This window comes from Centropristis striata, chromosome 11 (assembly GCF_030273125.1).
Source record: "Centropristis striata isolate RG_2023a ecotype Rhode Island chromosome 11, C.striata_1.0, whole genome shotgun sequence".
Classification (NCBI taxonomy): domain Eukaryota; kingdom Metazoa; phylum Chordata; class Actinopteri; order Perciformes; family Serranidae; genus Centropristis; species Centropristis striata.
In genome coordinates, this window is record NC_081527.1 from 25,694,705 (window position 1) to 25,718,061 (window position 23,357).

Sequence of the window (23,357 nt, forward strand, 5' to 3'; positions counted from 1 at the left end):
AGATAGCAGACTAGTTCAATCTGTATAAAACATTTTACCACCTCAGGAATTAAGTCATGGAAAATATTAGGCATTTTATTGTCACCAAAAGTAATTGTCAACCTCACCACAGACAACTAGGACCATGTGTGAATTTGATTTGAAAAAATAGTTATCAGTAAGCATATAAGTAATTTCTTGCAGAACCTCAACAATTAGATGTGCCCATTCAAGATCACTTATTAAAAGTAGAACTGTTGATTTAAAAATACTCCATACTACCACATGTCACGGGGACTGATGCATGGGGGTACTGAGGCAGTGAGGGGAGGTACTGGTTGAGTGGGTGTGTAATGTCTTCTTCTACTGTAAAATGCAATGCGTGAGATGGCCCTGTGTTTCAGTTCTGTGAGATTGGGTGTTGGGAGTTTGATTATTTTGGCAGCAGTGTTGGCGATGTGTGTGATTTTGGCCTGGTTGGTGACAGTTAGACAATCCATTGGCTGGATGATGCTTTGGTACAGCAGTAGGAGAGACAAAATGCTTGAAGTGAAGTAGTTACGAGGACGACGTGAGCCACGGAAGTTACGTAAAAAGTAGTTTACCTTTGTTTTCACATGGGACACAAACCCCTACATGGATGTCATGATTTCATATGTACCAAATTTGGTTAAGATATGCTAAAGGGTTACTGAATGGGCTTACTTCCTGTTAGGCGACCTTACCATCAAGTTTGATTGGCTGTCACAGCCAAGTGCCTTTGAATTTCAAGAAGATGTTAATTGCATTTGTGTGTCATGGTCTGAAGATCATCAGGGCCAAGTTTAGAGAAGATTAGACAAAATTTGTGATAAGAGAGGCCTTTTAAAGGTTTTTGATCAAATCAAAGATGATGGAAAATCCAATATGGCCGAAAAACCCCGTTGAGGATGCATTGAGCTGGGATTGGCCCAAGGGTTCCAGTGATACATCCTTTGTGAAAAACAGATGAACAGGTCAAAACTTAATAAACATTCAACTTTGACCTGTTGGGTATGGAAGAATTATCCTATCTTTATTCAAGAGCGTAGATTTTCAGTTTGAGAGCATAATTTGTCTTTCTCATGCTCAGATTTGTTCTCCTCATGCTCACATTTTGCGCTCGCACTCAGATTTCTGCTGCTTTCTTTCAAAATGTATGCGTGCACTTAAAAATCACATGCTTGTGCTCACATTTCTTCTGCTTGGACACAAACATTTTGCTCGCACTCAAATATGTCCTGTGCTCGCTCAAATCTAAAGTCTACGCGCTCAGATCTCAACTCTGCGCTCTCAAAACTTTTGTGCTCGGACTCAGAACATGCACGTCCTCTCAGGTTGAGGTGTCTGCTCAGACTGAACGATGTCCCGCCCTGTGCTTAAACTAGTGTGTTTCACCAGCCAATAGGGAGACAGCTAGATTGTGGCCCGTCTTAGGTGCGTTGCCTCGCCTTTTTGAGCGCTCCGTCGGGGCGGGTATATGGTCTGTTTGTAAAACTGCTTCTCTCTTAAAATACACCAATTGACCATATTAGCCAGCTATTTGAATCGTCACCTATTTAAGACGCAGCATATTTATGTAGAATTAATCTTAAGTAGTCCTAAAAAGAGTTATCGTAGTTTAGATTATATATATATTTTTTTTTTATTATTATTATTTATATATATATATTTATTGTTCTTTATTTTTCACTTGTACAGTGGTGTCATGATAGTCCAGTGGTGAAGGATGCTACCATCTGTTGCATTTTAAACCATGGGACGCCGGTTCGCATCCCGTCCGCTGCACTCTTGCTGCATGTCTTATTATGATTTACATTTTTAATTGATAAATTAATGTAACAGTAATACAATCCGTGTAACCAGCTGCTTCTCTTATTGAAACGTTTAACAAGAGATGATGGGTAAATAGACTTGGCTACGTGATTTAAAAAAGTATAATGAAAAATACGCTATGATGATGATAATGATTTGAGGATAACATTGGTGCGTGTAATACAGTGTATCACCGTCCTATTTACGCGGTCAAAGCCAGGGAGCGCGTAATTAGGCTAATGTTGGTAATACTTTCACTTTCACAAGAAGAAGACTTTGAGCAGGATTCGGAGCGCGGCAGCGAATGAATGGGAGACGAGATGTATGGCCAAAGACCTCAAGTAAGTTCATTGCTAAATCTTGCTACAACTCAAAACACATCGACCATATACAGTAGTTTCAATAACAGTACCGTAATCATTTTGACACTCGTACTTATCCAGAGGTGGAAAAAGTATTCAGATCTCTTACTTAAGTAAAAGTACTAATACCACACTGTGAAATTACTCCACTACAAGTAAAAGTCCTGCATTCAAAATGTACTTAAGTAAAAGTACAAAAGTATCAGCATCAAAATGTACTTAAAGTATCAAAGTAAAAGTACTCGTTATGCAGAATGGAGCCACTGAGATTATTTTATATATTCCAAATATTATATTAGATTATTATTAATGATGCATTTATGTATACAGCGTTTTAATTTTCTCAAGGTAGGGCTCATATTGACTACTTAATATTCTGTTATGAGGTTTATTTTAAAAATTGTCTAATCACCTAAATTTAGTGTTTTTTTTATGTTAAACCTCAACCTGTAAAGTAACTAAAGCTGTCAGCTAAATGTAGTGGAGTAAAAAGTACAATATTTGCCTCAAAATGTAGTGAAGTAGAAGTATAAAGTGACATAAAATGGAAATACTCAAGTAAAGTACAAGTACCTCAAAATTGTACTTAAGTACAGTACTTGAGTAAAAGTACTTAGTTACTTTCCACCACTGTACTTATCAACATATATAGCGGGCCTTCATTGTAACATGTACAACGAAAGTACAATAATAGCTTGGTTTCAGTCACGTGATTGTGATGACGCGTTAAGGGGGCGTGATTACCAAATGGCTGTCCGGAAGTGAAAATGCCGACCTGCCGCTGGTACGATCATACGTTGCCAATTATTGTACTTTCGTTGTACATGTTACAATGAAGGCCCGCTATATATGTTGATAAGTACGAGTGTCAAAATGATTACGGTACTGTTATTGAAACTACTGTATATGGTCGATGTGTTTTGAGTTGTAGCAAGATTTAGCAATGAACTTACTTGAGGTCTTTGGCCATCCATCTGTCTCCCATTCATTCGCTGCCGCGCTCTGAATCCTGCTCAAAGTCTTCTTCTTGTGAAAGTGAAAGTATTACCAACATTAGCCTAATTACGCGCTCCCTGGCTTTGACCGCGTAAATAGGACGGTGATACACTGCATTACACGCACAAATGTTATCCTCAAATCATTATCATCATCATAGTGTATTTTTCATTATACCTTTTTAATCACGTAGCCAAGTCTATTTACCCATCATCTCTTGTTAAACGTTTCAATAAGAGAAGCAGCTGGTTACACGGATTGTATTACTGTTACATTAATTTATCAATTAAAAATGTCAATCATAAAAAGACATGCAGCAAGAGTGCAGCGGACGGGATGCGAACCGGCGTCCCATGGTTTAAAATGCAACATGGTAGCATCCTTCACCACTGGGCTATCATAACACCACTGAACAGGTGATAAATAAAAAACAATAAATATATATATATAAATAATAATAAAAAAAAAAATATATATATATATATATAATCTAAACTACGATAACTCTTTTTAGGACTACTTAAGATTAATTCTACATAAATATGCTGCGTCTTAAATAGGTGACGATTCAAATAGCTGGCTAATATGGTCAATTGGTGTATTTTAAGAGAGAAGCAGTTTTACAAACAGACCATATACCCGCCCCGACGGAGCGCTCAAAAAGGCGAGGCAACGCACCTAAGACGGGCCACAATCTAGCTGTCTCCCTATTGGCTGGTGAAACACACTAGTTTAAGCACAGGGCGGGACATCATTCAGTCTGAGCAGACACCTCAACCTGAGAGGACGTGCATGTTCTGAGTCCGAGCACAAAAGTTTTGAGAGCGCAGAGTTGAGATCTGAGCACGTAGACTTTAGATTTGAGCGAGCACAGGACATATTTGAGTGCGAGCAAAATGTTTGTGTCCAAGCAGAAGAAATGTGAGCACAAGCATGTGATTTTTAAGTGCACGCATACATTTTGAAAGAAAGCAGCAGAAATCTGAGTGCGAGCGCAAAATGTGAGCATGAGGAGAACAAATCTGAGCATGAGAAAGACAAATTATGCTCTCAAACTGAAAATCTACGCTCTTGAATAAAGATAGGATAATTCTTCCATATTGGTGGCGCTAGAGCTCTTGAGCTAGTGTTGCCTACACAGTATCACCACTTGAACTCAAGTAATGGGTGGTCTGCTGGGAAATTTATTACAATATTGGGGAATTATTACATTATCAGGACTTGCGAAATGAAGGCTAACCTGATAATGTAATAACCTCCCATTAATGTTACACTTTATTACATTATTGGGAAAAAGTGCATTATTGGGAAATGCACTTAATTACATTATCGGGAAATTATTACATTATCAGGTTTTATTACATTTTCAATGGACTCAAGTGCAGATTTTTATTACATTATCGGGGTTATTACATTATCAGGAATTTATTACATTATCAGGTTCTACAGGTGTGTCTAAAAACAAGATAAAAACACTAAATCTGAGGGAAATGATCTTGCTGCATGGACAGATAATTTCAATTAACAAGATTTCTTAAATTAAGATGATTAAATCTAGAAATAAGCATGTTGAACGCTTAAAACAAGAAATTGACTCTTAAAACAAGATAAATTAAAGCTGTAAGCAGCGATGAACTGGCCCGAGCAGAGTGCACTGCAAATTATTTGTTTCTTACCAAGATAAAAAAAAAACAACTTTAGATTTAGAAGTGTTAGATAATTAATCTTGTAGAGTTCATTTATAAGCATTTATAAGCATTTACAAACTGTTCCCAGCATCAACTTGTCTGGTTGTTGTGTATACGGCTGTATGAATCGCTATGCCACCGCTGGACTAAAGTTCCAGTCCACACGTTTAATCTCCTGCAGCCACAGACGCTGCTGGTTGCTCTGAAATGGTCGTGATCCTGTCAGAATCCTATAAAACTTTAGTCCAGCGGTGGAATAGCGATTCGTAAAACCGTATACGCAACAACCAGACATGTTGATGCTAGGAACAGTTTATAAATGCTTATGAATGCTTCTTGATCAGTCAGAACGACTGGAGAAAAACACCACTTCTGTTGCCAGAATGCACGCACAACATTTTGTAACATCGGCTGAAAAAGAGTTTATAAAATGTTAATACGAGTTGTATTCTGCTGCCTGTACAAACACCCTGTATTGTCGTTTTTGACGGGAGACCAGTCTCGAAAAAAAATTATCCATATTTTTGCTTTTTGCTTATTAATTATTGCGAGCCCTTCTCTAAACCGACATGTCACTGCGTGGGAGGAAGTCACTAAAGCTCATCATGACAGAGTTTAGTGGATCAGCAGTCAGATATTTTTAGCATGTTCATGTGTGTATTTATGGACGCTGAATATTTCTCCACACATTGTTATGAATGGATGACAAAGCAAGTTCATGACTTTGTCAAACTGCGAGCTGAAGACCAACAATTAATCACTGCACTGAGCACATATACTGCTCAGAACAGAAGAATGTGTGTGTGCTGGCTGTTCAGTGGAACAAGTGTTAAAACGGTATCACTTTGACACTCCTCTCTATAAAGAGCTTCAGATCTCAGTCTGAGTCAATGTTTGGACTCCGCTGCCCAGGGGAAAGCGAAAAAGGGCAGCGGCGCAAAGTTTAATCCCCCAAAAACATTCCAGCAGTGTGTAATCAGACCAGACAACTGGGGCTACTTTAGATTCACTGCAGAGCTGCAGAGACTCTGGAGCTGCTGTTGATGAACATGTTCTGCAGCTGCTTGCATGAACATATGTGCGGAAAATTAGCAATCAGTCTGCGTGAGACTAACAAAGCAGGGCAGGAGCTGGATGGGGGTTTCCATCATCCTCTGCTTTGCCTCTTCCCAAAATGTCAGAGTGTCGCCTTACAAAGAGTTTTTATTTTTAGCCGGGGGGGGGGGTCCGTGTGAGTGCTGCCGCACCCCTCTGGCCCACCTCCACATGAGGCTAAGTTCAGGTTCCCTTTGGTTCCTGCAGCCTATTTTAAAAGGGGTAGGTGAAGTTTCCTCTCTCTCCTGTCTCCAGACCTCACTCTGGGTCACAGTGGTTGGGTGTTGCCACGCTCCTGGTCCTGGTCCCCTTTCCCAAACCAAAGCACACACCTGCAAGCTTCAAACAAGAGCCAGATCTTCTCCACACATCGAAGCCCTGCGATGGATCAGCACAAGTACCGCACGGCGGGGGTCCAGGAGAAGCTGGAGATCATCGGGGTGGAGGACGCGGACGGGAACCCCATCAGCGCCCTGACCATCCTGTCTCTGCTGGAGCGTGTGGCGGGCATCATCGACAACGTGCAGTCCTGCCAGCAGCGTATGGAGGAGCGCCAGCTGGACCTGGAGAACAACATCAAGAACATCCAGGGCGACGTCCTCAAACTGGCCAAGGACCACAATGACACCAGCGGCACGGTGGAGAAGCTCCTGCAGAAGACCCGGAAGGTCAGCGCCAATGTCAAGGAGGTGCGGACGCGCGTCGAGAAGCAAAATGTCCGTGTCAAGAAGGTTGAATCCACGCAGGACGAGCTGCTCACCCGCAACAAGTTCCGCGTCGTCATCTATCAGGTGAGAGAGCGATTTTTTTTTAGGAGTTTTTTCCTTGTCTGCTGTGAGGGTCAAAGGTCAAGGAGTCGTATCCTGCAAATGTGTGATTCTGGTTTATATATATTAAATGTAATTGAATTGAGACCTGAGGAGCCAAGTTCTCATATTCTTTTAGAACTCAAATGATCGATGACCCATCAGTAAATCTGTCAAAAGATTTATTGTTTTATATTATATTTCTATAATGATCTCATTGGGATTTATGAGGACATACTTACACAATAAAAAACAAAAGAAACAAGTAAATTAAGTTGACAGCAATACTTGTTTGGCAAATACGTAAAAAAAAACCTGAATAAAAACAAGCAAACAAAATAAAATAAAATAAAGTAATAAAGTAGTTATTTTAGGGGCTGTGGGGCTGCACTGTTTCGAGTCATTTTCACACATTACGTGCCACCAGCACGGATTTTGGTGTTAAGAAGTTGTGGTCATCTCACTTTATTTTGTGAGAACAGGTTGGTCGTGTCAAACTTTTAACATCAACCTTTTTCCTTCTTCTCAGACTGGTTTAGTTCAGTGAGTCTGTGAGGGCTGATGTTCACAAACTGATAACCACTGATATCACCAATCAACCCCATCGGTAGAATAAATTGTTAGAATAAATCTGTGATCACGTCGTCATTTAAATGAGCCTAAATCTCGTAATCAATTACTTTATTAGTTAATTTTTTTGTGTCTTCCACTTACTTACTGTCAGAACCAATGACATTGTTGTAAATCTCATTACAGAGCTGGATTTCAGTGTTCCAACAAACATACACCATATCAAAATTTAAAAAAAATCTGAATCACGCACATAAAGATGAAGCATTGTGAGATAACACAAAAAACAGCGTGACACAGAAAAAAAGTCAATAAAAATTAAACAAATCTAATGAAAAATAAAGAAATTATGCTTCTATCAATGCCGGAGTAAAGTTGGTAAAGTAGACTGCGAGCTACAACCTGATTTTCATCAATACGACTAATATACATGTATATCTAAAAACTTCACCTTTTTTGTGTATGGAATTTCAGGCACAGCCATCATTTTCTTCCAGCTGAGCCCCACCCACGTAAGGGCTGTTTCCACTACCGGACAATACCCAGAATGAGGCGGGTCTCACTCACCAAAACACCCCTAACTTGAATACGAGCAGTCCAGAGCCGGCTTTGTCGGGACTTTTTTCGTCCCTGTAGAAGAGCAGGGTCTTTTTTCTCCCCTGAAAACAGCCTGCTTAGCGACTATTTTTCAAGAAAGCGACTGGAGACAAATCCAGCTTCTTACTTTTCTTAACGAGCCGCTAAGCCTCCAGCTCCTTAGTGGCTCATTAAGAGGAGTAAGAAGGAGTCGGCTTGTTAAGAAGAGCCGCCGTTAGCAGCAGTTAGCTACAGTTAGCTCTGTAGCAGTACAGTGTGTATGTGCTGCTGCTACAGGAGGTGTTCACTCAGCAATGTCTGTTTGTTTACAACAAGCACCAGACACTCTCTGCACAATTAGCGATGCCGTTTATTCGAATCACTATGTTTATGATCAGCAGAGACTCTGTGCATGATTAGCCATGCTGCTTTCAGCTGCTGACGTTGTGCACAGTTAGCAACGGTGAAAACCAAACGTCACCTCCAGAGTCTCTAAATCCCTCTGGGGGCTAACTTGTAGTGGAGACATGCAGAGTGAGAGGACTTTTGAGAGGGCGTGGCCTGAGACTTTCCCGGTGGCCACTTTCCCCCCCTAGTGGAAACACAGCTATTTTCTTCCAGCTGAACCCCACACACATTAAATCAGTGACACAAAGATAGATTTCCTTCATGCAAAATAACCACTTTGGCAGAAAGTTGTGTCTTTTATCAGGACACTAAAGTCATTTTTCTGTGCTTTAACAGTGAAGACCCTAAAGAAAAAAATACCTTTAAAACTTAAATAAGAATGTGATCTGAGCTGCACTCTGCAGGATCAGGTCCCATCCAGGTTCCCATTTATGAGGAACTGGAGCATAATTAAGTTAAGTATAAAAAATAGAGTCGATACATTCCCTTGGGCAGCACAAACTCTTCGTGCCAGGCAGGCAGATCTTATCTGAAATGAACTCTGACTCAATTCATTAAGTGCTGGACGCAGTGAGAGGGGTGAGCGGAATGTGAGGAGACGAAGGGTGATTTAAGTTTAAGAGCCCTCAGCTCTGAAACACTGGCAGTTTATAGGGAAGTGTGGTGATTGTGCTGAGAGCGCGCACTCTCTTCCTGAGTGCAAACAACCCGAATCAGGTCAGATGAACACAGGATGGTTCACGTATTTGTGGTAATCTGAAACACTCAAGAGCCTCAGAACCGACAACTGCATGAAAAAATATCCCTCTTGAGTCTTCTCTTTGAAAAGTAAACAGAATGAGGTTTCTTATCTACAGACAGACACATGTGACATCCTTTAAAAGTGCAAAGAGAGTGAGAGTACTTTGATTGAGGAGGCTGTCGTTGTTAAGGAGATGGACAGACTTTATAATGGCATTAAATTGGAGGTTCAGGATTCTCTGTGGAAGCAGCTGGTCAGACGACAGAGAGACGATTTTTAATGGTGATCAAAGACGCTGCAGGCTGCAGGAGAGATATCATTTCAGTCTGGAGGCTCTGGAGCCTCAGCAACATGGAAATTCATCTACAGAAACTTGAAACTTTAGTAAAATGCACGATTGAAGCACAATAAAGAACTGAAATAGTGAGGTGAACTGGTGCATTTTTACTCTTAAGTCTTGTTTTTACAAAGCAGCCCTATGTTCTCAACAACTGTCCAGCCAGCGGTATTGAAACAGATAATAATAATAATAATAATAATGATAATAATAATAATAATAATAATAATAACTTTATTGATGTAGCACCTTTCAAAAACAAGTTACAAGGTGCTGTACAACAGAAATAAAACATATCAAATACAATTTACTGACAACAACAAAATAAAACAAGAAGAAGAAATTACATTAAAAAACTTTTAAAAAATGTAAAATTTAAAATCACCAATCACAACAAGGTATTCATACAACAATAATAAAAGGATTTAAGAGAAGGCCAATCGATAAAAGTGAGTTTTTAAAAGAGATTTAAAAGAAGCCAATGAGCTCGCCTGTTTTCTTTAAAAGATTGCCAAAAATGCACAGCCATAGAAACAAACTAAAAACAGGCTTTATCGGTCGAGTTTGAACTTTCCGTTATAAAAAAAAAGTGACCAAAATGAAGCTTAAAATGTTTATATTTCTGTCAGAATCACTTTATTCTACATGTGTCATTTAAAACGTGTCCAAAAATAAAGCATTTGCACTAACCAGATCCTGTTAAAAACATTAAATTCTGCTCTTCAGAGACACTGTGAAGACTTGATTCTGCTGAGACCAATGGTCATGTGACAAATATTCACTGAAAATCTGTTTACACAGAGAAGAGAGGAGAGGACAGGAGAGGCTGGAAACATGACAATACTTCAATATGTACAATGTGTGGAGAAAACAGTTTTTACAACATTCGTGACACATGTGGGCACTTGAAAACATGTGTTAATATACCAGTTAATTGTATTCCATTATTTTAAAACTAATATTTACCAGAGAAAATCAACTTGTGTTGTTTTCTTTTTTTCTGATTTCTGTCATTCTAAATATGTTATTTTGCACAAAGACATGTTGAAGTTGTTACCACTTGCTGCAGGACTTCAGGACATCTAGATGTATATAGATTTTATATTTTGCAGTGAAAAGAACAGCTTGAAACTGCTTGTTGGGGTTCAGAGGGTTAAAACTTTTTTTATATGCAATTTGGCTTTTGGTCTACACTCAAAGTGTTTGGTAAGGTGCATCCATTATTCAGAAAGTTTCATTTTAAGAGCTTTTTTTACTTAAACTGTGCAGATAATCCATTAAAACTACCTGATACTATTATAATATTTTCATTTACCCATTAATTATCCCCTTAAACTACCATTAAAACTAAGATATTATAATAATTTAAACTTAATATATTTCAGTTTCTTCTTTTTTTAATGAAGTAAAAAAAAAAGAATGACATCATTATCAGTGGGTAAATTCATTATTCATATTTAAAGATAAATTAATAGAATGAGTTTCATTGTGACTTGAGAAGGAGTAAACAGGGCCTTCTGTTTTCAGTATTTTCAATTTTTTCTACAGACTAAAATCTTTTAATTTGTGCCTAAATTCTTTACATCTACAAATTGAAATGACAAGATTCTCCTCAGATTTTTCTTCTTATCTAATAAAAGATAATAAAAGAAAAGCTCCTTTAAAAGCACTATTGTCAGAATATGAGAGATTATCAGTGGTTTGTATGTGGAGCTCTGCAGATCCACATTGAGCAGTGTGTGTCAGAGGAAGGCTGCCCTCGTTAACATCCAGCCTTCAGAATAGCAACCAGGCCGCTATGTGCTGCTAACAGCTGCTGTGGATCCATGACAGAGGGTCCTATTCTGGGAGCACAGCATTCAACTCGCTGCCAGCAGGGACACGCTATAAAATGCTGTCGACCACCATCACGCTCTGACACGGCAGCTCATCACAGGAGAAAATGTGTTGATAGAGGAGGTGTTAATCATGGTTATTATAGTTAATGAAAACTAACGAAATAACGAAAACTAGAACTGAAAAAACATTTTAGTTAACTGAAATAAAAATAAAAACAAGACTTACGATAACTAACTGAAACTGTATTTTGTGGTTACAAAACTTACTAAAACAAACTGAAATTATAGTGAAAATGTCCTTCGTTTTCGTCAACTTTTTTCATACGTAAACCTTTTTGGTTGATATTAAATCTATTTCATCTATCTGGTTTTATGACTTAATAAACTTATTGGGGCTGAGATGGATCAGACAAAGGAAACATTTAATGTGTTATACCTTATTGAATCTGGCACCCAACAAATACCCCATTACAAAAAACTAAAACTAACAATATAACTAATAAAAACTAAACTAAAACTAAGCATTTTTCAAAAAATAAAAACAAATTCAAACTAGCAAACTCACTCTAAAAACAAATTAAAACTAACTGAATTTGAAAACAAAAAATCACAACGAAATAAAAATAAAACTAATGATAATCCAAAACTATTCTTACCTTGGTGTCAATCATCCTGACATGCTGCTACAAAGACCGCCTCTTAAAACACAGAAAATGTAAGGTGAAATTTAAAAAAATAAAGATCAGATAAAAATGGCGGCAACAATGTTGCGAAAAGGTAAATAAAAGCAGCAACATCCTGGTCTGAAAAGTGTCTGCATTCTTTCCAACAACCAGCAGGGGGCGACTGCACAGGCTGCAAAGAGAAGAAGTCTATGAGATAAAGAAGATTGGTAGCACCGTGCACTGGGGACATTTCTGTATTTTTCGTCTTTGAACTTTGACCTTAAGAATATTAGAATAAAAATATTTTTTACCGTGTTGAAAAAAACAATTTGGTCATAATTATTTGGAAGAACTGTGTGTGTGTGTGTGTGTGTGTGTGTCTGTGTGTCTGTGTGTAGGTAGTCCTGTATGTTTTCGTCTGTTTCTGTCATTTTAATCATAAGTAGCCTGATCATTTTGTATTTCCCGTATGAGAAAAACCACAGAGAGGCACTGAGAGACACTGAAGGGAATCCTATGTTTTAGATGTTGGATGTCATATTGTATAGTGTTGGTGTTTATGTTCTGGTGGTGTTTACCAAAAGACACGTGTATCTTCATTCTGAATAATGGATTCACTTTACTAACTACTTTACTTTTACTCTCTGTGTCTCTGTGAAGTGGAAACAACTCCAAAATGATTTTGTGCAGAATAACAGTTAGAATAGAATGACAAAAATCTGATTTTTTTTTTTTTAAGTAGAATTTCTCTAATAAATTTTTTTTTAGATATTGGAATAAAATTACATTTATATATAAACACTTTTCCAAGTGCCCACAAGTGTTGTAAATATTGTATAAAAAAAAAAAAAAGCAAAGTTTTCTCCACATCCACAACACGTATTGAAGTATTGTCATGTTTCAAGCCTCTCCTGTCCGCTCCTCTCTGCTCTGTGTAAACAGATTTTCAGTGAATATTTGTCACGTGACTGTTCGTCTCAGCAGAATCGATCATGTCTTCACAGTGTGTCTGAGGAGCAGAATTTAATGTTTTTAACAGGATCTGGTTCGTGCAAACTCTTTATTTTTGGACACGTTTTAAATGACACATGTAGAATAAAGTGATTCTGACAGAAATATCAACAGTTTAAGCTTAGTTTTGGTCACTTTTTATAACCCTCAGAAAGTTCAAACTCTGCCAGCCTGTATTTTTTAGTTTCTTTCTATGGTTAACCTTGCATTCTTAGAGTTTTTTTTTAAGAAAACATACTTTTCAAACCTTTAAGGGGGCTTTAAAGGGGTTAAAATGTGTATGTATGTGTGGACCAGGCCTCAGCTTCACTGTAGCTGCAACTGTCTTTGCTGAGAGCTGACTGTGTGTCTCAGCAGCTCGTCCCCCTGTATGCTCTTTGTATTTCCGTGTCCAGGTTTAGCTCAGTCTGGTCCCGGGCGGCTCGGGCTTTCTCTCCGTCCCGCCTGCAGAGGAGACGGCCTCAGTGTTGAGTTTCCTCATGACTGATGTGCTGTCGGTTATTCTGAGGCCTCGGTTCATCTCCTTATATAGAGCTTCAGCTGCGGCCATTTAACCAGGAAGCAACAGGCAGTTTGTTAGAGACGGTCGTCGCCAGCGGCTGAATAATGAAGGCCGGGGCAGTAATAAGAAAATGATAAATGTCTGCCGGTTTCCACCCAGGGCCCCTCTGCCTCGGCTGCTCTTCACAGCACCGGACATCAGAGGACAGCGGGTCCTCCCGCAGCCGTTAATGGCTTTTAGTTTGTGATATTTCTGCTGTGTGGCAATGAGGGAAGCTGAGCGATGACATATTTATGAGATAAACTTTCCACAAGCATAAACACAATTAAAACAAGAGGTCACAGAGCATGTTTTTCCCACAAGTTCTGCAAATTCTGCAATTAGTTCTAATCTTTTGTATTAATGTGGAGGTCGTCTGTGATATTAATCCTGTGAGAATCTGCTATTTGTCTGTTAATAGGCCGGATTATTTGGTTTTCGGAGCATTGTCAACATTTTGGCCTGGTTTTTAATTTTCCTCAAAATGATAATTCTAATGGTTAATAATTATATTTATGAATCACCTTGCAACGCCGGAGCTAGTCGCTGGAGCCGGGGGTCAGCACGCCCAGGTACCCGCCTTCGCCTGCTGCCCGACTCCCACTGCACCCGACCCCTATGCCCTACTCTGCGGGGGGTGGGCCCACAGGTCGGCGGATCCACGTCGCTTCTTCGGGCTGAGCCCGGCCGGGCCCCATGGACAAAAGCCCGGCCACCAGACGCTCGCCTGCGTGCTCCCCTCCCGGGTCTGGCTCCAGGAGGGGGCCCCGGTTTACCCGTGCCGGGCGAGGTACTCTGATTTCTCGTGATCCGCTTCATAGAGGTCTTTTGAATCGCTCTTAGTCTGGCCCCTCCCCTGGGACCACTTTGCCATGGGAAACCCTACCAGGAGCTATTGCTCCCGACAACACAGCTCCCAGGATCACTGGAGCACACAAACCCCTCCACCACGATAAGGTGGCGATTCTTTGGAGGAGTTTTGGGCATCTGGTAAGGATGCCTCCCGGGCGCCTCCCGTTAGAGGTGTTCCGGGCACGTCCAACTGGTAGGAGGCCCCGGGGAAGACCCAGAACACGGTGGAGGGATTATATCTCTCTCCTGGCCTGGGAACGCCTCGGGGTCCCCCAGGAGGAGCTGGACGTTGTGGCTGGGGAGAGGGACGTCTGGAATGCCCTGCTTATCCTGCTGCCCCCGCGACATGCCCCGGATAAGCGGAAGAAAATGGATGGATGGATGGACCTTGCAACGCTGCAGCAGCTGGAACATCCAGAATTGCGTCTGCAGGCTGCTCCAAGAACCATTTAGAACTTTTAATACAAATTTCCAGACCACAATCATGTTAAATTATTAAATTATAAACAAAGTGTGAACAATGATTTAGCCACAGAATAATACAACAATACATTAAAGTCAGAGACTCGCTTCTAAAAAAGAAAGGTCAAATGAAAAACGCAAAAAAAACAACTCACATGGAAAAAAATAATCTCAAATTACAGGAAGTTACATATTTGAGAAAAAAGTTACAAATTTATGAGAAAAAAATTATCAAATTTACGGGAAAAAACATTTAGTAACATATTTTATGAGAAAAAGGTTACAAATTAACAACAAAAAAGTTACAAATTTATGACAAGAAAAAAATCACACATTTAGGACCAAAAAACCCACAAATTTACAAGAAAAAATATCAAATTTACGAAAAAAAAAAAAGAAAATTCTGTCCAACAGACCAGATGAAACACATGTTAGATGTGAGAGCGGCCTCAGCCTAATTGTTTTTTAAAACAGCGCCACGTGTCACAATGAGATTCAACACATCTGAGGTTTGCAGAAACGTAAAACTTGCAACATTTATTCTTGCTAGTTGGTTGTATGACACTGCACTGTAAAAAAAAAAATCTGTTTAATTTACGGTAAATACCTTTTTACTTCACCGTAAAAATACAGTGATCGTATGTAAATGTAAATATCAGCAACAACTGTAATTTTTACTGAATAATCCCATTACTTTCAGGGTAATTGTGTCATCATGGTATTTCTCCATTAATTTTACTTTCGAATTTTATATTTTTACAGCCAACTGTGTGTTTTCTACAGTTTATGGCAGTGGAATTTAGAGTTTTATGATATTCTTTGATTTACAGTAATTAAAAGTATTTACTACGGTGATGTACAATGTTTAATTTTACAACCTATTTCTGATAAAAAAAAATTATTTTTTATTACTGTTTTATTTCCCACATAAAGCACTCACATGACAAACCACAGAAAAGGGGAAAAAATAAACAAATAGCACAGCACGCAGACAAGGAATACACCAAAAAAAGTAAAAAATAACAAAATAAAATAAAATGAAAAATACTAAGTTACCACTGTGTTACCTATACGTCTATCATTTACTGTCAGTCATTCAGTCATTTGTACAGATATATAAGGCTGTACAGTTTACATGGTGAAAAGAAATAGGAAAAAAGAAAGAAAAAAGACCAAGGGAGTGAAGACTAACCAGCCACTAACTCTATAAAGGATCGCCAAGTTTTGTGGAAACTCTCTTCCGAGCCTCAAAGGGTAAATCTGAGCTTTTCTAAAGCAAGGTGTTGCAAAACATCCCTCCTCCACATTGTATAAGATGGTGGGATTTCCTGTTTCCAGTTCAACAAAATCAGCCTACGGACTAGTAAGGTTGTAAATCTGGCCACAATTAGATTAGATCCTGTGAGGGTGATGTTCTCCCCTGCCACTCCAAAAGTGGACAAAACCGGGTCCGGGTCTAGTACGTGCCCAAAGCAGTCTGAAGAAGTCCTGAAAATTGAAGTCCAGAACTGTGACAGCTTTGGGCACGGCCAAAACATATGTGCCAATGTGGCTAGGTGAGTCTTGCATCGGTCGCATAGTGCAGTAGTTCTCAACCTTTTTGAGTCTCGACCCCCAATTTAACATGCATGTTGTCCGCGACCCCCGCTCACTGAACAGAATCTCACACGCACAGTTCAGATCACCCAAAAAAGACAGAAAATGATCAAAAAAAGACAGAAAATGACGAGAAAAGACAGAAAATTACCAACAAAAGACAGAAAATGACCAAAAACGACACAAAATGACCAACAAAAACCACAAAATGACCAAAAAATGAAACAAAATGACCAAAAAAGACACAAAATGACCAGAAAAGACACAAAATGACCAAAAAATGAAACAAAATGACCAAAAAAGACACAAATTGACCACAAAATGATCAAAAAAAGACACAGAATGACCAAAAAAGACACAAAGACACAAAATGACAAACAAAAAAAACCCACAAAATGACCAAAAAAAGACATTTAGTGACCAAAAACACATTAACACATGAACACTTTAACACAGTGGAGACAGAGATGACTTCCAAAATGATTTGGGGACCCCCAGAAATCATCTCGCGACCCCAATTGGGGTCCCGACCCCAAGGTTGAGAATAGCTGGCATAGTGGATCTGTATCTGGGTACATTTTACTAATCTTAACTTTGGAGAGATGGGCTCTATGCAAAACCTGTAACTGTATGAGGCCGTGTCTAGCACAAATGGAGGAGGTGTGGACATTCCTCTGTGCAATCTTCCATTGGTCCATCGACAATTCTAAGCCCAGGTCTTCCTCCCAAGCATTTTTTTAAATGGTATAAAGTGATCTTTGCTTGTACAGACAACTGGTTATGAATAAGTGATATCACACCTCTGATTTCTGATGCAATTTGACAGTGTTTTACTGTAATTTCTACAACGGTTTTTTACAGTGTCAGTCATAATTCCGAGAAAGTTTATCGGAAAATTAGCCAAAAAATGAGCTTCCATACCCAGTCTGTGGTGGAGCGAGGCATCATTAACTCTTCAGATACCCTGATGAGTGTGTTAATGTTTGTAAAATCAAACTCTCTCTTTTCCTCCACCGCCTCGGGTTATTAATACGTGTCTTGACCCACATTCCCTGCTGGTGTGATTGTTGTGTCATTTACAGCGTCTGGACGCGCTCTGATGACTCTCCCTGATTAATGAGTGTGATCGCTGCAGGTGGCCGCAGTTTAATTAGGATTAATTGGCTTTCACATCCAAAGTCACCTGTAGGGCGCAGCAGGTGGAGCAGGTCTGGGAGGAGGCTCCTGCAGGAGTCGGCCATCGGGAAAAAATCGGAAACATGGAGGAACATGCTGGGCATATATTTAAGAAAGTGAGAAAGAGGGTACAATGATCAAAACTAATACTTGCCACGGTATTACCTCAAAGATATTTATGTCATGTTGATCCCATTAGCTCAAATGTTTTTAATCTTTTCTTCTCCTTTTGACTGATTATTTACAAAAATGTATTTGGCTTGAAGACTTCTCATCACATGTTGTGACAGAGTTTGGTAAAAATGTTATCATTTTTAATCTTTAACAAGTAACGTTCACACAGTTCCAATGTTATTACATGTTTGAATAATGGGTTTAATAGTCGTAGTCAGGTTGACGTCCCCTGTTGGTTTGTGGCCCGTTTGAAGCATTGAGTTCAGTGTTACGTCTGTCTCCATCTTTGTTTGTTGAAACCAGGAGAGAACATTTTTGGACTGTGGAGGAGCGAAGACGGCTGTATCTAAAAATAAATAGTTAAAGCTAAAAGTAAATATATGTTACTTGGTCATTTTGTTTTTTGTTACTATTTTATTACTAAGTATTTTTAGTCTTTTTTTTGTAATTTTGTGTTGTTGTTTTTTGTATTTCATGTCATTTTATGTCTCTTGTTGCTCTGTTATGACTTTTTGGAGTAATTGTGTGTACTTTCTGATCATTATTTGGTAATTTTTCTGTAATTGTATGTCTTTTTTGTATTTTTTCACTTTAAAAAAAATATTTTTCGTATTTTTTTGTAATTTTGGCTTTTTTAGTGATTCTATGTCTTTTGTTGCTCTTCTATTACTTTTTTTGTCATTTTTCCATATTTTACCAGAGGAACTGAACAGCGTCTCCTTGGAGTCTTTTAGTCCAACCAAACACTGAACAAGACATTTTAAATGAACAAAATGTTGAAACAAACTTTGATGAAGTGAAAAAACACGGTAAAAGCGTCAAAGTTCTGTATAGACGTCCACAGTGCCGTGGATACTCATTGTTTCTGCTTCTATCCCAACAAGATCTCTAACCTAAATGACAGAATAGACTGTTTGTCAGCACCACCCATAGACTCATATGAGCATTTGGTTCTTCAGGTGAAAGTCCGCTGTTTGCTTGCTGTGTTAGCCACCTGCTAGTCAACGGGAGCCACACCCCAAATCATACCCTGCTTTATCATCTAATGCAGCTATTCTCAACCTTGGGGTCCCGACCCCAATTGGGGTCGCGAGATGATTTCTGGGGGTCGCCAAATAATTTTGGAAGTCAGCTCTGTCTCCACTGTGTTAAAGTGTTCATGTGTTAATGTTTTAGTCTTTTTGGCCATTAAATGTCTTTTTTTGTCATTTTGTGTATTTGTTTGTCATTTTGTGTCTTTTTTGTGTCATTTTGTGGGGTTTTTTGTCATTTTGTGTCTTTTTTTGTTAATTCTGTGTCTTATTTTATCATTTTGTGGTCAGTTTGTGTCTTTTTTAGTCATTTTGTGTCTTTTTTGGTCATTTTGTTTCTTTTTTGGGCCATTTTGTGTCTTTTTTGACAAATGCCAAAGTAGCAAGTTATACCTTTACAAGGAGTCTCTGGCTTGAAGCTGCTCATTATTTGTCCAAAATACGTCGTATCAACTGAGTTTGTATGATCTGAACTGTGCATGGAGATTCTGTTCAGTGAGCGGGGGTCACAGACAACATGCATGTTAAATTCGGGGTCGCGACTCAAAAAGGTTGAGAACTACTGATCTAATGTACCATTATTTACACATTAACATCAGATTCATCAGATTGTCTTGAAGAAAACTTGAAACTAGCAATTGAGACAATAATGTTGCCAGGAGAATGTTTTCTGAGGTAATTAATCAAGTTAGAAGTCTCAGTTTGTATTGACACTAGCCCCTTTCATAGTGCGGTCCCGCAAATGTCCCGCTATATTGCCGGAAAGATCCAGCTTTTCGCCTTAGGGCATTCATGGTGATCCCGCAAAGGCGAGATATTTGTGCCCTTTCATAGTGAAGTCTGGCGTCGCGGAACGAGGTGGGAGGATATGGGGAGGAGATGGTAGTGACGTGAGACAGAGCAGCAGCAGTGCTGCACAGTAGCACAGTGCTAATAAGCTACAAAGTTAGCTCTGTAGCAGTACAATGTGGCTAGTATGTGTTCAGTTAGCGACTGCCGTTTGTTTACAATAAGCACTGGATACACAGTGGACAATTTGTGATGCAGGTTTATTTACGATCAGCGGCGGACACTTTGTGCACAGTTAGTATACCGGTTTGTTTACAATCAGTGGCAGACACTCTGTGCACAGTTAGCGATGCTGGTTTGTTTATGATCAGGAGCGGACAGTTTGTGCACAGTTAGCATACCGGTTTGTTTACAATAAGTGGCTGACGCTGTGCATGGTTATCGACGGCAGCTGCTGAACAGTGATTCGATTATTGTTGGACCAAGTGGGAGGTGTGTCAGACATCAGGTGCTACGTCAAATATTCTGCCTTGCTGGGATGGTCCTTTCATAGTGGTCCTGCTGCCAACAGTCCCATCATTTTTCCACCTCTGTGACTACCTCTGGAGGCGGAAAATTGGTGGGATCACTTGATCCCAGCATCCCGCTTCTGGTGCATTCATAGTGCAGGCAAGACGTAAACGTCCCGGCATAAAACGGCACTATGAAAGGAGACCCTTACTGGATTTTTGAGGGACTGCAGGCTGAAGACACTTCAGGGTTGCTGTTTGCCTCCCAGTCATGATGTCATGGTGACTATGTCCACTATTATTATACAGCATCGAAACAGGTGCTCATTTCAGTGAGTTAAAGATAACGTGACCTCATGATGGGGCTAAAAAGTCATAGGATCCCCTGTCAAGTTATTAGAGTTCATTCTGAGCGAAACATGAATAATGAACTGCATATCCTCATAATCCAGCCAATAATTGTTGATATATTCAGTCTAGACTGACCAACATCTCCTTGCAGCCAAAACCAGATGCTGTCTTTGTTATTAGCGGCCATCTTGTGTTCCTGCAGCAGCTTCCTGTCTGAAGGAGTCTCACTTTCTGCTTGTCTGTAAAAATAGAATCAAACTTGATCTCATGACGATGCGGGTGTTTTCAGGGGCAGCAGGTCTGACACGCTCTCTCACAGGAATATCATGTTCTCTATGTGGACCTGCAGCAGCCTATCAATAATGCTCAGAAGAGACAGATGAGAAGACAGGTATCAGTTTCATCTCTGGGACAGGAATGTCAACATGTGCAGCATGAAGATTTATTAACAACAATTAGGGGGTTTAAAGTGAAACAAGATGCATGATAAGCAAGAAGAGTCAGAAATAAGTACTCAGTGATGTACACAAATAAAGCAAACTAACAAACTATTTATGGATAAAACATCCAGAATGAATAAATAAATCTGCTTCATCACATCAGCCAAGTTTTCATTTAAATGTATCGAAATTTTAACCTTTTTTTTTTTAAATCAGCAAAAAAAGCAGCAAATGAATGCTTGTTTTCTTTCAGTACTGTTATAAGATTATTAGGAGTTGGTTGATTGATTTACTGGTTTATTGAGATAAGCTGCACCAGTTCTCCAGCTAAAATAACCATTTTACTATTACAGAAAAAGAAATCACAACAAGATAATAAGAGCGCCACTCGAATATTAAATGCACTTTGCCACATTTTGCGTTTATCGAGACACCAACTATGACATTTCTTTGTCTTTTTCAGAATTTTTGATAATATATTGTTTCCACTCAGGTTTTTTTAATGTGCAAATTGAAAATATGCATAAAAACAGGTAGATGGAAATGCACCTACTAATGCAAAACTCGTAAAAAAATCCAACTATGCAGAAAAGAATGCAATAATTTGATAACCCTTTCTAACAAAATATATGTATATCCAGTTGACACTATGTTTTAATGTTCAAACTGATACATTTTATTTTTTTTCGTAAATATACACTTTAAAAGTTTATGTATTTTATTTTATTTAAGTTTTAAACAGTATCCCAAGAACATCTTTCTTGTTTTTTCTACGTTAGGAGCAAATGCCTTTTTTTTGCCTTCAGTAATATTTAATTGTTTAATGGTCTTGTAAGTAAAACTTAAATTTAATGGGGAAAAATAGCAAGAAGTATTGCAGCAAAAGTTGCCAAACACTTACCGTCATAAAGTAAAAAAAAGTTTTGTTTAAAGTAAAACTTTACATTGAATGTACATAAATGTAAAAAGAAATCGTAGGCGGCTGTGGCTCAGTTGGTAGAGCGGGTTGCCCACCGATCGGAGGGTTGGTCCCCGACCATGGCAGCCTACATGTTGAAGTATCCTTGAGCAAGATACTGAACCCCAAATTGCTCCCGATGCTGTGTTCATCGGTGTGAGAATGGTGACAATGGTTGCAGGTGGCACCATTTAGGGAAGCCTCTCTATGAATGTGTGTGTGAATGGGTGAATTAATGTAGTCTGTAGTGTAAAGTGCTTTGAGTGGTCGCAGAGCGACTGGAAAAGCGCTATATAAGTGCAGGTCCATTTTAAAAAAAGTTTTTAAAAAATTAAGTCATTCTCCAGGTATGTGTTGTTGTTGTTGTTTTTTAATACAGATATTTAATGTATATTATTTATATTTTTAAAGAAATTATCTGCAAAATTAGTTACGGCCGTATTCTGTTTGACGTCAAGTTTGACTCTTTTCTAACATTTTTTTGAGGCTCATACCTGGGTATAAACTGATGATTTTACTCTTCTTCCCGTCTCGATGTCTGTCTTGCTGTCCTGACCATTCTCTGTCCTGTCTGTTTCATCTGCAGGGGGAGGCTGAGGTCCCATCAGTCGCCGTCACCAAGTCTCCCAAAGGAGGTGGCCTGGACGGGCTGGAGATCGAGCCTGACTCCTACGACGTCCCGCTGGACCTCTCCTCCGACGAGGAATACCTGAGTGTGGAGGAGGCGGACCCCTCGCGAGCCGCACGCATCAAGAAGTCGATGGTGAAGAGCACGGAGACCTTGAAGGCCGCCTTCTCCAAGGAAAAAATGAGCAAAACCAAAGACAACCTGGGCACCAAGTTCCACAACCTGGGCGAGAAGGTGCTGCCGCCCGAGCGGAGGGACAAGATGCATCAAGCCGGTGAGCGCCTGAAGCAGTCTGGAGAGCGCCTGAAGGAGAACATCGCCAAGAAAGCTCCCAACAAAGAGACCTTCCGCATCAAGCTGAAGAAGGAGAGAGCCGTGGCGGAGGGCCAGGAGGGCGCCGAGCCTGAGGCCGAGGCCGACGCACCGGACGCCGAGAAGCCGGTCGCCTACACCGAGGTTGCAATGGAAACCAAGAGGGAGGGGCCTGTGGAGGAGGCGGGCGCCACCAGGATAGGAGAAGAGGATTACAGGAAGTAGAGAAAAGGCAGGACACAATGCAGAGGAAAAGAAAGTCTGTGATGGGTCGACATCGAAGAGGAACATTTCTATTTTCTAGAATATATTAAAGGTTTTTGAGATGAGAATCGGTGCTGACACCAAAGACTCTGATTATGGACTCGTTCTTAATAAATCTATTTCAGGGTGTTGATCCAAGTCCAGTTTCTCCGTCAGATGTTATCTGTTATGTGAGAATCTTTATTTAAGATGAAGAAAATAAGGTTTGTTTGACTAATTTGCGAGTCCAAGTTTCAGAGACATGAGGTTTTTTGCACATGATGACAGGAAGGAAAAAAACAGAAAGTGGATGTTGATCTAAGTTCATGTATTGATATTTTATCTCAATGTACATATAATGTTGTACATACTGCTAAAAAAGACAGAGG

The 23,357-nt window shown here is 39.6% G+C and overlaps 1 protein-coding gene across 1 annotated transcript; it reads left to right on the plus strand.

Annotated features, from left to right (window-relative positions):
* The first annotated feature begins 6,194 nt into the window (after nt 1-6,194).
* cavin4a (caveolae associated protein 4a) lies at nt 6,195-23,223 on the plus strand. Its single transcript, XM_059345339.1, has 2 exons — nt 6,195-6,744; nt 22,372-23,223. Exons 1-2 carry the CDS (start codon nt 6,337-6,339, stop codon nt 22,948-22,950), a joined length of 987 nt encoding a protein of 328 aa, XP_059201322.1. The 5' UTR covers nt 6,195-6,336; the 3' UTR covers nt 22,951-23,223.
* The last annotated feature ends 134 nt before the right edge of the window (nt 23,224-23,357 follow it).